At 37.0% G+C, this 16,472-nt stretch overlaps 1 protein-coding gene across 1 annotated transcript; it reads left to right on the top strand.

Annotated features, from left to right (window-relative positions):
• The first annotated feature begins 14,586 nt into the window (after positions 1 to 14,586).
• On the top strand, positions 14,587 to 15,510 carry LOC148959774 (uncharacterized). Its single transcript, XM_089109789.1, has one exon. The coding sequence runs from the start codon at positions 14,587 to 14,589 to the stop codon at positions 15,508 to 15,510; it is 924 nt and encodes a 307-aa protein (XP_088965915.1).
• The last annotated feature ends 962 nt before the right edge of the window (positions 15,511 to 16,472 follow it).

Raw genomic sequence — 16,472 nt, 5'->3', positions numbered from 1 at the left:
TGAATACATCTTTTCAAGGCTTTGACAAAATTACGTTTTGTTTTGGATTGCTTTTTTTCAGAGGGATAATATTTCAGAGTTTAATTCCTTGATTTGATGGACAATTTTTAAAATTTGTTCTTACTGTAGGCTGTTTTAAAAATCCAGACGTCGCTTGCCTTGTGCAGATTTTGTGTGCAGATGAAGCTGGCTAAAAAAGACCCGAAAGAGTTGCGTCAGTCTTTTTCTGTGTCGCATGAAATTTTGCTGATTCAATTTTGTAACATTCTTTGAAATTATGGAGATTAAGCTGGTAAAACAAGGGCTCGATATGGGTAGTCCTTTGTTTGAAAGCAATAAAAACTGGAAAAAAAAGAAAAAGCGGGTGAACAGCAAAGAAAACAACTCACGTCGGTACGAGATGCTGTGAAGGCCTGGATTTCATATAGACATCTACTGACTGCTTTCAGAAGCTAAAGCGTATCTTTCCTATCACCCTTTCAAGTGGCAGAGCCAACATTCTTTTAACCTCCCTATACTTTTAAGAAATAACCACCACGCGATCGATGACGTCATTTTAGTAATCAAAATCAAGGTAATTTTTGTAAACAGGACTAATAAGGAGAGTGATTTTTGTAAAAGAACGGTCTCTATTACTTAAGGGTAGCAAAGTAAAAAATGGCTCAAATCCTGTTTGACAGTTTCAACCTCACCATCAACAATGGGATAAATCAAGGTTTAATGTTTAGCAATTTAATGAGTTCATTTCCATATATTTCAGTCGACATTGGTTAGATTTCTCTGTTTAATTATACATGAGACCATTTTTTTGGTATTCAAGATTACATTGATCTAGATGTTCACAATATCACCACTTCACAGCTCTATACTCATATGTCTCAATAAATAGGGATTCATTTCACTGTATTCAAAGAAGGTTTCAAAGGGGGGACAATGCAGGGAAATATACCACAATTTTTAGAAACTGTACCCATCACTAGCTCAACAACAAACCTTCAAATAATCTCAACAAAAGGCAATCCATAATAAAAACACAACTAAATTTAACAACATTTTAATTCATGTTAGCTTGCAGCATATCATTTGCAATATTAAAAGCTAAAATGTAACTGTACACTATTTACAATGAAAGTCTTACAATTGATAATAGCATCCTGTCTTCACTTGACTAAGTAAGACATGCTTTACTAACAGCCCAAATTCAGATGTACGACGTTTGTAAGGCAAAACAAAAATATTTGGACATTTTTTAGAGACAGTGGTAAACACTTACATTACCTAAATCAATCTGGCCCCTTTGTATCCTAAATTAATTGTTAAGCTAATCTAACCTAATTCAAACAAGAGAGAGAATCACAAATAATCAAATTCTTAAGAAATAAATCAACTACAGAGATAACTATAAATAAATCAACTTTTAGGTGAAAGTTTAACTTAGCTGAGTAAAACACAAGGTTTTGAAAAAAGTTGGATTGGATAGTGGGATCCTTTATACGACAACATTGCCTATTATGGCGTTTGCAGGAATATTTTTGAATGAACTAATTTCAAGCTGGCAAAATTGTCATAAGCAGGTTGTTATTAAAAACAGATACCAAGTAAGAAGCTTAACCTATTTGTTTAATGAAAATTAACTGCCAACCAAAAGTGATCAAGCAGCAGTTTTCAACCTTTCATAAAGGTCTGTAAAGAATGCTGTTAAACAGTGGTGGAAATTTATGCTTTCACTTGGAAAGGGGCTAAGGTTTACAAATCTGCAGTTCGAAAATCCAATTTTTTCTGACAGGAACTTGAGGTTGGGGAGTGGCGTGGAGGGGGGGGGGGGGGTGGGGTTTGATCTTCCATAAATCCTGCCTCTCTTGTTGGATCAAAATGCATATTTTAGTATCTAGCATACAATTTAGTACAAAATGAGCAATAAATTCTATAAAAACAAAATTTCTATTTAAGATACATGACAAACAAAACAAAAATGTATGGTTTAATTCACACACATGAAATTAAAAAGCAAAAATAGCAAAATAGGTATTATTTTAGTGATGTTTTCGCAAAGTTTGTAGTCATTTTTGGTCCTTTCTCAGACACAATTTTTTCTTCAGTACTATAAATTGGTACTATAAATAAACTTGTGTCAAAGATATCACACATGCAAGGTCAAAGTCTGAAACTTTAAAATGATGATAGTGTTTGTCTAAAGAGTCAAGAAATCATAATATACCATCTTTACTTCTTAGTAAAAATGTTAATATGAACTACATAAATACTAACAACTGGTAAGCATTATTGGTTGAATGATAATTGCTAAAAGACACAAGTATACATCAGACCCAAACCAAACTCAAAATGACATGAGTATATTTTGCCTCAATGTTTTCCCCATTTTTTCACGAGCCCAAAATCCAATTTGGTTTTAGATACAGCTGAATTGGCCTGAACAAAGAGGGAAACATAACTAGGTATGATAGATTTTTTCCAATTTATTTCACAAACGCCCAAAATGAAATCTCACCCTCTCAAGTTTCTTTTTGTCAGTTTTCATGTAAATGCAGAAATGAAATTTGTGTCAGCATGACATTTCATTTCCAGGAAAGTTTCATTTTGGGTCTTATGTTAATATGGTTGAAATGTGATGTTTGACATAGCTTGAGGAATAAGTCTTTTCTATCTTCAACTGTTGTTGACAATACAAATGATAATAAACTTGTTAGTTTACTATTCCACTAACATTAATTTGTTAACAAATGTATTTTTAACCATAAAATCATTTGAAATAAATAAAAGTATTGTTTTCATGAAAATAAAAAAGATTTTGATTTGCAATGATTTTAAACAATGCAAAATGCAAAAACGTCTCCAAGAGAATATGGTTTTCAAATATGTTTGCTGATTATTAACTTAAAGTGCTTTGCAACTCAGTGTTGTCAGATAATGATATCTCAGAAACCAAATTAAATTCAAACCTACAGCTGATATTTCATAGCACATGGTGCCTAGTTGAATTAACCGATTTATATTCCAGGAAAAAAAGTAGATAAACTAACCATAATTGGATTTCCCTGGATATATTCACTGCTATCTTTCTTCATCAAGTATTAAAGCAGTCTCCTAAACGACGACTTACAACCAGCACTGTGCAATGGGGCTTACTGAAATCATTAATCTTGCTGATAATTGTCAAAGTTTTTTCAACATTATTAGTATACATTGGAAATATCATTTCTTGATGAAATGATTCCCAAGCCCAAAAGAAAAAATTAATTTGTTTCATATGGTATTGTCTTGTAGAATTACAGGCTGTTTGACATGCTTTTTAGTTGAGTGTCTTCTTGGTGGGGGCTTTGGCTTAAAAAATGGTTGAGATTTTTCTGCCATTTGTGCTTTTTTAGCCTTTGCTTCTCTGTCTGCGATGACCTTGAGTTCCTTTTCTCTTTGTTTTATGGCATTACTAATCATTTTCTGCTTATCTTTGTAAATATTCTTTCCGTTTTCATATAAATGCTCAAACTGTTTACTTAGAAATTTCATCGAATTTCCATAAGTCGAATGCCTTGTAATTGCTCTTTCCGCGTTTTGTCCCGTTGTTTCGTCCCCAATCTCATATACGGTTGGTTGATAGATTTGGTATCGACTTGCCTCGTCGAAATCATAAAGCAAAGAATGGTACGATACAGATCGTCCCTGTTTCTCGGTTTCTTTTTGATGAGCATCAAGTGTCATTTCTGACTGTGCTCTGCTTTTATCGTCTAGTTCTCCTTCCATCGATCTCTTTCTGGTCAGCTCAATATCAAGACTCCATGTTGAAAATTTCGAAACTATTCCATTTATCTTTCCAACATAATCAGAAATCCCTCTTTTAAGAACTTGAGGACCTAAACTGCCGTCTGAATCTGGTTCCATGTTGCCTGGCTCTGGTTGCTGCTTAACAAACTCAAGATCTAAACTTTTCGCATTAAACATTACCTGCCCACAAACAATCGACTTGGATCCATCCCTGAGATTGGGCGATCCACAAACATTTATTTCAGAATAGGCTCTGCTGATGCTGCTTTCACTTTCAAGGGCCTTATCTAAATCAAGGCTCCATGTCGATATCAAACTTTTATCCGTCGGTAATATTTTACCAGAGTGGTTATTCCATTTCATTTCACAACTGCTCGGGTCCGATAAGCCTTCACTTGAGTCACCGGCTCGAAGTTTTTCAAGGTCGAGTGACCACCTGGTCTCCGGCTTCTTGCGTTCTGTGTGCAAGACACGCCTTGGAATCCCTCCGCTGAGAGAGGTATTATCAGATGCCTTAGATTTCTCAGATTGTTGGTCGCTTTTTGTACAAAGCAGCGTTTTTAGCCTTGATTCGCTTAATTCACTAGAAAGGGAAGAGGCAGAGGCATCCATAGATTCGGTTACATCTTCGCTCGAGTCAAACTCATGCGAAACCTCGATCAACTGACTTTCAAGGGTGTTTCCAACAGCATCGCATGCCAATTTCCTTTGCTGACCATCATCTGCTAAACTAAATTCTTGGCTTTCCGATATAAGATGCGGTATCTCTTCTCTTGATATTTTACCACTATTAATAGTGCAATGTCCGTTTAAAATGACCTGTTTAGGCCTACTTTGGCTATCGTTCGTGTTTTTATTACCACTGACATGAGAAGTTGCGACATCCAAACCAGGGTTCGACAATTTTGACAAATTCTCAGGACAAGAAGTATATTTCTTTCGATCTTTTCGCTTCTTACAACCTGATTTTGGTAGCTTAAGATATGATATTGTTATTTCATTAACATTTCCATCTGACTGACATCCCACAATATCTTGACCGAACACTTCGGGCAGAGATTGACTCCGTTGTCGACACAGAATACCTGGCTCTAATATCCCGCCGTCTTCTTTGGATATTTTTACTCTGTCAGGATTTCTACCCAAATCTTCTTCCTCCGGAAATTTGAAATCGTTTTGGACTGACGGAGTTGGAGGGCTAACGGCGATTGCTGGAACATCGGCTTTATTTTTTACTTTTCCTCCGAGAATCTTTGTTTTTATATCTTTTATTTGGAACTTTGAGAAAATCCCCATGACGCGAAATTAATCAAAAAGTATCTTGATTTCCAAGAAGTAATCGTCGTCGTTCTGATACTTCTGTTTCACCAAATGATTCATCGAAAGTTTCACAAAATCTGGATAGTTCTGTGAGTAAATGTTTCCCAATCCACTCGTATTTAGTTAGTTCTGTTCTCAGGCCAGACTTTGCTAAGAGCTGCGATCTTGGCCACCATTAATACTTTATCTCGAAATGCCACTTTATGTCCATGAATCAATAAGTATTCACTGTACAATAAATGTCTTGATAATAAAAGCTCCGTTACAGACTTCGCAATGTTATAGGCACTTATTAATTTGATCGTTTAGATCCGTCAACATCCACAAGCCAATAGACAAGAAATCAACAAAGGAAGCCTAAAGAAGTTGAGATTTGCGTCAGAATACCCACGTGACACTACGATATTGTTCTATTGTCAATAGAATGTCCCCTTTGTCATTGCTCTGGCTTCGTTTTGTTCTAAAGCAATCAGAGCAGATCATTTGCCATCACAAAGGCGGACAATAAAAAGTTTTCCTGTTTTGCATAGGACTGAAAAACGTGAGCTTGTTTTGTTCGATTTCCCAAGACCATCATCAAGCCAAATGCTAGCCCTTTGTATGAACAAGTCCCTTTTTCTGTGGTGAATTTTTAGGGCTCATCACCCTTTTCGAAAAATCATCATCATCATCGTCATAATTGATTCATTCAAACATTATTATTATTACATAAATACAAGCTGGAATAAACGCTATGTCTGACAAATTAGAGCTTTGGCAACTGTTTAAAGAAATGCAATGGCTTCTTCCAGGGATATGCCGATTGGGGGGCGTGGGGGCGTCATGTCCCCCAATGTCTGCAGGCTTCAAGAAAGTTGGTCATGCAGCGGGACCCTTAGCATTAAATAGGAAGTTTGACCAAATTTCAACCAATAATTCATTCATTTTATTGGTCATGGTTGGTCATAGTCAACTTTCTTTATTGTAATACGCAGTTTTTTATAAGAACACGAGCCTCAAATTGGCCAAAAGTTAAAAACAAATTAAGAACAAGCTGAGGCTGAGCTACTGTAAAATGCAATTTTGAACAACGTTTTATCTAAAAAACTAGGGCTTTTAGCCATAGGTGGGTTCTTTTTAAACCTGTGGGCAAATGATGGCTGTCTCACTCACTTTGTTGGCAAATAAGGCTTGAGCATCTCCCTTGAGCGAAAACGCTAGCAATCGCATTCATATTTTGGGAAAACAGTCAATCTGAACTCAAATAGACTGGTTTGTACAAAAAACAGTATATTGCAAATAACTTGTTATAAGGAGCAAGCTAACGACTATAAGAAATGACTGCAAGAAATAATTGCAAGAAGTTTTCTGAGATGCATTTTAGGCTAATCTAAAGGTTGTGGTCGCAAAAATTTTCTCTTTCCATTTTGCCTCAGAGCCTCTGAAACCTCACAGCGGCCTTCCAGCCATATTTGCCCTTCAATTCTTCTAAAATTGCATAGATTAGAGGACATTTTATATGCTGAAATTATTGTTATGACTGAGGAGCTCAAAAGTAACCGCAGTTCATTTTTGCAGATTTCCTTAAAATTGGCTTTCCGCAAAAAGATGCTCATGGATTCACCCAAAAACGCGAACTCTAGGAATATTAGTTTCCGCAAACTTTATTTCTTTATACTTTCATGCCATCATTTGCTCTTACTTGTTATCATTAAGTGTGTATATGATCATCTATTTCATTGTTAATGAATTTTCTATGGAGAAATAATCATCAAAAAAGTATAATTGGTCACTTTTTTCTGAACGCCCCCCCCCCCCCTAACAAAATTGTCTAGGCACATCACTGGCTTCTACTTGCAGCAATTCATTCAGCTTTTTACAGTTGCACATTAAAAAACTAAAGATGTGATTTCGAATGATGAGTCAATTAGAGAGAGGACAACGCTTTCCTCTGTCCTTCTAATCACATAGATAACAATCTAACTTAAGTTTTAAGGGTCCTGTTTAAAATAGTAAGAGCACGTTTAGGTCTGGAAAATGAGTAAGAAAACACAAGGTCAATGTATCTCCCACAACGAGCGAATTGTTATGATGAATATTACATTCAAGATTGCAACCAATTAGAGCATGAATCCTGTTTAATATAAGCATTATCAGTTAATTGTTAATTCTAAACATATTGTACTTGACTTTCTTGCTGATGTGACAACTTATCATCTAGAATTTCGGGTATTTATCACATCATATCATAACATATCATATTATAGGCAGTAAAATGCAACCCTACCCATTAACCCTATCCAGACTAGGCTTTTTGAAACTTTGAAACAAAGTGCCCCACCTCCGTAATTTCTTTGTTCCTCTAGCTAGGACAATGAACTTTGTTTGGATGGTACTCTGATCTTTTCTCCACATTTTAGTATTATTGTTCAATTTTTAAATCACGTGGTTTCACGATGACGTCATCATAATGGTGGCCGGGTGAAGCAAAAATTTAGAAAATTTTTGAAAATCTTAAAATATTCATTAATTCCAAAGCATCGGGCTAAGATATTAAAATAAGCAAATTTGATGCATTTTCTAATAGAAACAAGAAGATTGACACAATTTTAATGTTACTTCTCAAAATTATTAACGTTCTTAACAAAAGAACTCAACATATTTTGTATTTGGCTATAGTTTTTTCTATATAACTAAATGATCGATACAACCAAATGTCATTATTAAGTTCATTTTTAATGCCTTAGCAGACAAATTATTCTAAACTTGCAGTTTTATTAATGTAATACCTATAAATATGCCAACAAATGTGTGCGCATGCGCAGCAGAAAAATCATAGAAAAGGATGTTGAATTTGAATTTTCTGGTCAGAATCATGAAGAGAGCACAAATTAATGTCTAGATACTAATTTTCATCAATATATCTACTTTTGTTGCGAATCTGTGGCAGATTGAACTATTTTTTACTTGACTAGTTTTGAAAACGCCCCTACACAACCCCCTGATTAATAATAAAACAATTATCTTTTATATGAACATGTGTCAGATAGGTTAAAACTAAAAGTCAGGAGGTCTGAGGGGTATTGCTTTCAAACTCCTGAAGTTATGGAAGAAAAACCAACTAGGGGGGCACTTTGTGCCCCCCCTAGTCTGGATAGGGTTAAGCCCTACCAATTTAGCGAACTAGTAGAATGTAAAGCAGTTGCGTGGTGGCTCAAAATTAGCTACAAGACAGCGATTTTTAGCGCCCCCTAGATAGGTTTGTCCTTGATGCAGCTCTGTCAATGCTGTTATTATTATGCCAAATAGTTTTATAAGTGGCATAACGAGCAGCTGCCTCCCCTGAGAGAAATTACAAAGAAAAATTGTTGCTGAGGGCCCCTACAGGTTCTTGACCCTTTGATATTTAGCGAAAGGTAACTTTGTTTCGTTACTCCATTAAGTTTTATCTGTTTAACAATAAAACATGAACATTAAAATTTCAACAGAAGAACTCTACTTCTAAAAATAAAGGTCTAATAGCTTTGTGAGGTTGATTGGTAAAATTTTTCCATAGTAGTTATGTCTTATATCCAACCTCCATGAGATCAAGCAAATCATTCTGTTACACAGAATTTCAAATCATAGAATTTCGATCAGCAATAGTAGATTGCCAAGGTATACTGGGATAGTGTTGGTATTTCCCTGCGCTGTTTTTCAGAGTGAAAAGGGTTTTCAATGGGATGCAGAGAATCTTGGTTTGGGCTTACCCTGCGCACCCCATCCCAAAAAGTGTATCTTCGTGATAATGTATAAAAAATATAGAATTTAAATGATTGTCAAGAATGAATTTTTTGGTAACTACAGAAAGGAACCAAAATTTTTATTAATTTTCACCTCGGTTAAAAACCAAACGCTTATCAGGGCCCCTACAATCCTTCACAAAGTATATTGAGACCAGTAATCAAATCAGGACAAATTTATTGACAGTCATCTACTAGAATTGTATTGGACCCCTCCCCCTTCAAGCAATGTTGTTAAGATCTTGTTCTTGGTATTATATACGATCATTGCACACACGATTTGCAACTACTTCGCCAAATTTCAACAAACAGCATTGCTTAGAGGGGGCGGGGGGAGGGGATGGGAGATGACGGTGGAAGGATTGAGCAACGAATAAGTCTGTCTGAAGCCCAAGTCAAAATTACGAATGGTTTACAAAATAATTTCGATAGGTTTACTTTTGGGTTAATACGCCAAACAGACTTTGGCAGTATTGCGAGGTGGGAAGGAAAAGCAGTCTCACAATTTTTGTGGTCGATTGTAGCTTGTTTCATACAAGCACTAAAGATCGCATTGAGCAAAATAGAGAGAGCAACCCTAACAAAGTCAAAAAACGATTGAACAGCTTTGGAAGAAAACATTGAATTTTTAATATGAAACTTTTGAAAAAACTGGGGGGCCAAACAAAGGGCAAAGAAAATTTCTGGGGGGCCGTGCCCCCTGGCCCCCTGTAGAAACGCCACTGACTTTGGAAATTGGGAAAAGTCGTCTCCATTTTCCTCCAGATTTCTTGAGTTCTTGTACGAGGAAAGTTATTTAGCTATATAGTTTTTTAAACGCAATAAAATGCAGCCTTTTTATGATTGCAGTAACAGGCTAGTGCTTGCAGTGTGGAAACATACTTTCAACACGAGACAGGCCTCTTCTTCATCACGTCGCGTGGCTTTATGTGAAATGTATCTTGAATCTTGATTTCAATTCTATTTAAAGAATACTAATCGGTCCTTAAGACAAAATTTGCCAAAGATTTATTTTGAAAATCCATGGAACACATCATAGAATGTCCATTTTAATTGATTTTTCTGAAGCTGGATTATGACAAACATGAAAAACTAGCGTCCATTGTCTACAAAGGGAACCGAGTAAGTGGTTTATTGACCAGAAATTTTCTGCAAAGTAGTTCAAGAAAGGGATTTTGTAAGAAAGGGATGAATCCACGCCAAATGACCCAGGCCCAGGCACGATTGCCTCCTAGGGGTTATGTCAACTGAAAAAACCCAGTGGCTCAGATAGGACCAATGTGTTAGTAGGACCAATCACATTTGGTAGGGGAGGAGGTAACGGTTAGCTAAACAAAAAGATCATGGGAAAGTAGGGGCATGCATACACTCCGATTTTGTTGGAGGCCCAGAAAGGTTGGGCTGCGTATAACTATCCAAAAGCGGGCAACAAAACGAGCTCGTTAAAAATGATCGATGTCTTCTCTGGATGAGCACGAACGGGGAAAGGGATGTTAAACAAATTGTTTACTTCTTTTGAGGTTGATCGAGCTTTAGGGAAATTTACCCTTGCTGCCAATCCCGGGGAGGGGGTAGGGAGGGGGGTAGGGCAGTCATTTGAACTTTTTATATACAGAGAGGTCCATCCGATAATAATGGATAAGAATTTTTCTTGCGATCGTATACCTTTGGGTACCTAGTACAATACACCTTGTTGATACTTATGGGTTCAACCAGAACGTAGCAATATAGAAACTGGAATAACAGGACAGATGTGTTTCATCTTATTATTCTTGGCTATGACTAGTCGCGTGACTATCGGTCTGATATATACTCAACATCAAGATTTTGTATCTTGATAATTTAGGGCCTTATCAAGACTTTTTAGTTAATAATTTTGGGTCAGTTGGATATTTTTTATACTTTTGGGTGAATTTGATAACAGTAGATGGATCTCCCCGTATATAAAAAGCATGAATGACTCCCCTGGGCTGGGAATTAACTAGTAGATTTATTAGCATTCGGTTCCTGGCTCGTCTCCAAGTCGAGGCAACCCTTTTCCAGGTCAAGTTTATTCAATTATAATCCATTTGAAATACAAACTGAGCTGGACTTTACTATTATTCAAGTGATAGAATTTAATTCAATACATTCAACACGTGTTTGTGCCTTTTCTAAAAACAGAGGAATTCCACGTTTTCAAGGTTTCCGCGAAATTATATGTGAAATTGAACAATTCTTATAAAGTTTCCATTTACTTTTCGCCATTTCAAAGGAGCACAGAAAGAGTATCTTTGGTAGACAGTTTAATGCTCCTCGATGACTTTTTTCGAAAGTCTACACCCTATCTTAGGTAAAAAATATCGTCTTAGGAAGAATTACCCATGTTCCTTTTTATTATAAGAATAAGTTTTACAAGAATATTGAGCCTCGTAATCGGTGAGATATTAGCATCCATGAAGAGTAATTGCCAGGCAACGGACAGTTTGGCTTATTACTTTAGGAAGTGTTTTGAGCAAACAAGACTCATTAAGTGATTAGTTCATTAAGCTTGTACTTTGCTTGTATGTTTCATTTCCTAGATTGTTTTAATGATGAAAAACACTGTAGCAATTATCTCAACTTTTGTTCTCAGTTCATTTCATATGTACACGTTGTATCAATTAAAGATGTTTTGAACTTTTATTTCAGTTATCTATGTTAGCAAACTCCCGCCTATATGGAAGAGAAATGTTTATCCATTCTCTCAGGCGCTATATCATTAATAAATAATGTAAAATCACTACTGTCCTGTGAACTATATTAATATTGCAAAATTCTTTTCTTGTCAATACCAAAATCAAACACAAAAGCGTGAAAAGGATGTTTACAGCACACTGACGCCCAGCGTGGGACGGCAAACTGTCGTTTGTTTTAGTATGAAAAAAGAATTCGAAAAATGACGAGCACCTAAATGATTTTCACATGAGGCTTTAGCTATCATTAGAAGAAGGGGATGGGACTAGGTTCAGTTGCTAAGTTCATTAAATGCAGAAATCATAACAAAAATTGACGATAGCCGTATCGATTCAGACAGAATGCAATCGGGTAAAGTAGAGCTCATCTGCAAATCGTCGTCAGTAAATATAACATTTTCTCTTGGGCATTCAATTAAAAGGCCCAATGAGAAAGGAGATTACACAAGGAACAAACCTACTAGGGTTCAAGAGCTTCAGCTGTTGGCCATATTTTGCTTCCCTCGCAATCCACAAGGAATGTCTACCGATGAATGAGATACAGTGTTTGAATAGGGGCATTTGAGAAATCGTTTGAGACTGTATTCTAGGGAGGTAAATAGGAAATTGAGGTTAACAATAAATATAAATATAAGTTGGGCGTTAGAGGCTAAATGGCTCAGTGGTTTGAATCGCGGACGTCAGAGCCAAGGGTCTTGGGTTCGAAACTCTCAACCATAGAGTACCGAAGTCGTCATTAAAAATCTATTTTTAGAATTTCTTAAATTTAGCCGCATAATCTGAAAACACGACATAAAATAACTCTCGATGTGCAAAATTAGCTAGATATGTTCCAAATTGGGCGAGATACGGCCAATGAAAGATTTCAAGTTTGTTAACGGATTTCGATTCTGGCCTGGTTCATAAAGTTATGAACCAAGACCAAATTACAGAGGTTTGATGGGACAGGATCCTGTGCTAATGTAGCTATATCTCAGCAAATTCGTAATACCTTTAACTGATTTTGTATATTTAGAGGTACTTCATGATGTTCTTTCAGTTTCTGGGATCAAAATTCAGAAACTCTAAAAATAAATTTTTATGACGTTATCACTTCGGTACTCTATAGCGAGAGGAGCCGCCAGCCTTCTGAAATTCCAATTTCATTACAATTATTACTCAAGGGCTGAAGTTGGAAGTTAGGTCATTCGGGTTTAGGTTTACAAATATTTGACACAGCTTGTCGTGACTTCGAATCACACCAAGAAGACAAAACATTGTTTTAAAGGTAACTTATGGAAAAACTAAACTGAATAATGAATATTGATAGCAATCGCAAACAAGTAGAAATACACAGCTTGTCTATTGGTTTTTCAAAGCATACCAAACTACTGATCGTCCTCAGCCTTATTAAACTGCTCGAAAGTGTTTCTTTTTAAGATGGGGTGTATCCTGTTTCATTTCCAAAGATAAATAGAAAGAGGAGCTCTTTTTGACTTATTAGGGTCCTGTTTCGTTTTTTCTCATGTTACGGTTTTTTCGTTTCTGAGATGTACCTTTTTATCCTTCAGTATTTTAGAAGCATTTAAGAAACCTTAAGCGCTGAAAGAAGCAAAAATCGAGAAACTGTGTGCTAATCCTGTGCCTAGTTTCTTATAGGGGCCGTGAAAGCGGGGAGGGGGCTGAGGGGGCTCTGGCCCTCCCAATTATTTCCAAAAATCTACCAAAACCATACAAAAGTCAGCATGCTCTTTGTTTTTTGCATGTTTAGCCCCCCAAAACGTTTTAACCCCCTCAATCCGTAATATGCTCCGTAGTCCTTGGTTTCTTATGAAATTAAATTTAGACTCCTATCTAAGGCACGCGACCCAGCAACAATGTTAAAGCGGCCTTCCTGTTTCCTTGCTCTTTCCCTACTTCGTTGTCGCTTTTATAGAGGTCATCCAAATCTTTGTTTAGGATATTTTTCAATATTCGTTGAATAGCAATCAGATTGTCATCATAACAAGCTAGTTTGTCATAGAAATTCGTTTTTCAAAGTTTTCAGATAATTTTACATCAATCAAAAAATGTAAATATTTTTCTAGTTTTAGAAAAATAGCAGCTGTGCCTTGAGAAGAATGAAACTAGATTGAAAAGACAGTAGCTAAACAAGTAGTGAATGGGTAGTGTAACCGCTACTTGTCTCGAAATTGTACCTGCAGGGGCTGCTTTTCTTTTTCATGGGCCTATAAAGTTTTGTTGTGCTGTTCTTTATTGTGTTGCGTCTTGCAACGATCGAGGCCGGGTCTCGGAGACTGGGGATAGCTTGTAAACAAAGGCGCCAAATTGTACGAAAGCCATGAAACACTTGCAAGCGTAACTCAGTTGCACAACAAATAACTGATATATCACTAGGATAAAACAATAGGATTTCCAACAAAGGTGTACGAGATCTTCAAAATGTGATTTGCCCCTCGGCATCTACATCGAAACATTGCAATGAGATTTTTGGTTTTTATTTAATTACGTAACAGATGATTCGTTGAAATGGAGAAGATACGAGGGCAATTCTCCTAACGGGGCACTATATAACCGATGACCCTCACCAAATAAAGACCTTAAGTGGCATGTCACGCCTATAACGTGACACTCCGGGGATAAAGTTAGATTCTATTAACGTTGTAAGGAAAATCTGCTAAACAAAGGGCTTAAGAAGGGAGCTTTGATATCGACGATGGTTAATGAAAATGACCAATGTCCACGTGATTACTATGATGATGAGCATTATTTGTGTTGATGATGATGTTGATGATGATGATGATGATGATGATGATGGTGATGATGATGATGATGATGATGATGATGACCATTTCCCAAAATTCACGTTCCTTGGTTCCTTTTTCACCCTTGGGATTCCTTGGTTCCTATAAGTTTCAGGCAGAAACTCTGTCAGTTTGTTGGGGGAGAGTAAGAGTACGATGGCAGTGAGAGCAAGATGAGCGAAAGCGAAGTGTTGGACATTTGTCTACAAGTGTTTTCCAGATGATGTTATGGAGCGACTGGAACAGCGAAGCGAAGACTTCGAGTATCTTATAGCGTCGAAGGTGAACAACGAAGGAGAAGCACAATCCCTCCGTGGATATATCATTTTCAAATGTCAAAAAAGAATGAACAGCGTTGAAACAATACTCAATATTGAGGGGAGACCAGAGCGACTGGAAATAGAAATAGCTAGAGGCTCGTCGAGGAAGCACAAGGCTCAGTGCAAGTGTGGGCAAGGATTCTTTGAAATTGGAGAGAACAAATTCAAAGAAAGAGAGAAAAGTCAATTGGAAATGATGAGAGAAAGACGTATGCAAGAAGCCACCGAAGATGCCATGCTGGAAGAATTTGGGGACACCTGGATACATAGTCAGTCCTCAGTTGACAAAAGCATCAAGCGGCAGCAAAATGAGGAATCTAAGGAAAGGATTTTGGACAAGTTTCAAAATGCACTTCTACGACCATGGCAAGAAGAGGTTTTGCGTCTGCTTCGCTGCCAGGGGCCACGTAGAATAACGTTCGTTGTTGACGAAACAGGAAATACCGGCAAGACCTTTCTTGCAAAGTACATTCTGGCAACAAAAAGTTCTTTGTATTTCACCTCTACAACATTGAAAGACACTGCTTATGCCTGGAACGGAGAGCGATACATCGTGTTTGATGTCAGCAGGGAAAAATCGGCAAAGATAAACTATTCAACATTAGAGACTATTAAAAATGGCATTGTCTTTAGTAGCAAATATAAGTCGTCAACTAAAATTTTCCCTATTCCAATTATTGTATGTATGATGAACACTAGACCCTACGCTAAAATGATGTCCAATGATAGGTATCACATTGTCGTCTTAGATAAGTCCCCTGACCCCCTTGAACACCACATTTCATTTAAAATTGAAGACTTTAGGTATGCCCCGGAGCGTGTATCTGAATAAAAAACTTTGAAGTAAAATTGTGAATTTTTGTCGTTCTCTCCTTTAAAAGAATCATAAACGCCAGTGGAATGCTTACACGCCAGTAGCTTCAATTCTTAAAGCAAATATTACAATGCAGAGACTAGCCCGAGGAAGATTTGTAACCAGATAATATATTCAACCTTTTAAATTGCTTCAGTGGATAGGTTTCAGACAAAGGTTCGTCTTCCAGCCTTGAAATGAAACGGTCTTATAACCTCATTGTCATTTCATTGATAGATACAAAACCTTTCTTTTGGCTGGGCTTGCATTCATAAGTTTGCAAGGAAATCCAAGGCTTCTGACCTCGTTCCCATGTTGATGGGCTGGTGGTCTCCATATCGTTGTAACAACTGTTAATATAGAATGTAGATCTATCATTGGGCTGGGCTTCCATCCATAAGTTTGCAAGGAAATCCAAGGCTTCTGACCTCGTTCCCATCTTGATGGGCTGGTGGTCTCGATATCGTTGTAACAACTGTTAATATAGAATGTAGATATATCATTGGGCTGGGCTTCTATCCATAAGTTTGCAAGGAAATCCAAGGCTTCTGACCTCGTTCCCATGTTGATGGGCTGGTGGTCTCGATGTCATTATCAAAGGCCACTGCCTTGTCAAACTTTATAAGGAAAAGCCCAGCCCAACATTTTAAAATGTATAGTATAGCACACCCATCCGAGATTAGAAGCCAACATCATTGCGAGGACGGAAGACCACTCATTGCCTTGTTAAACTTTATAGGAAAAAGCCCAGCCCAACATTTTATAATGTATAGTATGGCACACCCATTCGAGATTAGAAGCCAACATCATTGCGAGGACGGAAGACCACTCACTGCCTTGTTAAACTTTATAGGAAAAAGCCCAGCCCAACATTTTATAATGTATAGTATAGCACATCCATCCGAGATTAGAAGCCAACATCATTGCGAGGACGGAAGACC

Source organism: Rhopilema esculentum, chromosome 8, assembly GCF_057945365.1.
Source record: "Rhopilema esculentum isolate cy_ngs chromosome 8, ASM5794536v1, whole genome shotgun sequence".
Lineage (NCBI taxonomy): Eukaryota > Metazoa > Cnidaria > Scyphozoa > Rhizostomeae > Rhizostomatidae > Rhopilema > Rhopilema esculentum.
Note: the sequence above shows the minus strand (reverse complement) of the source record. Positions and strands in the feature narration are given on the sequence as shown.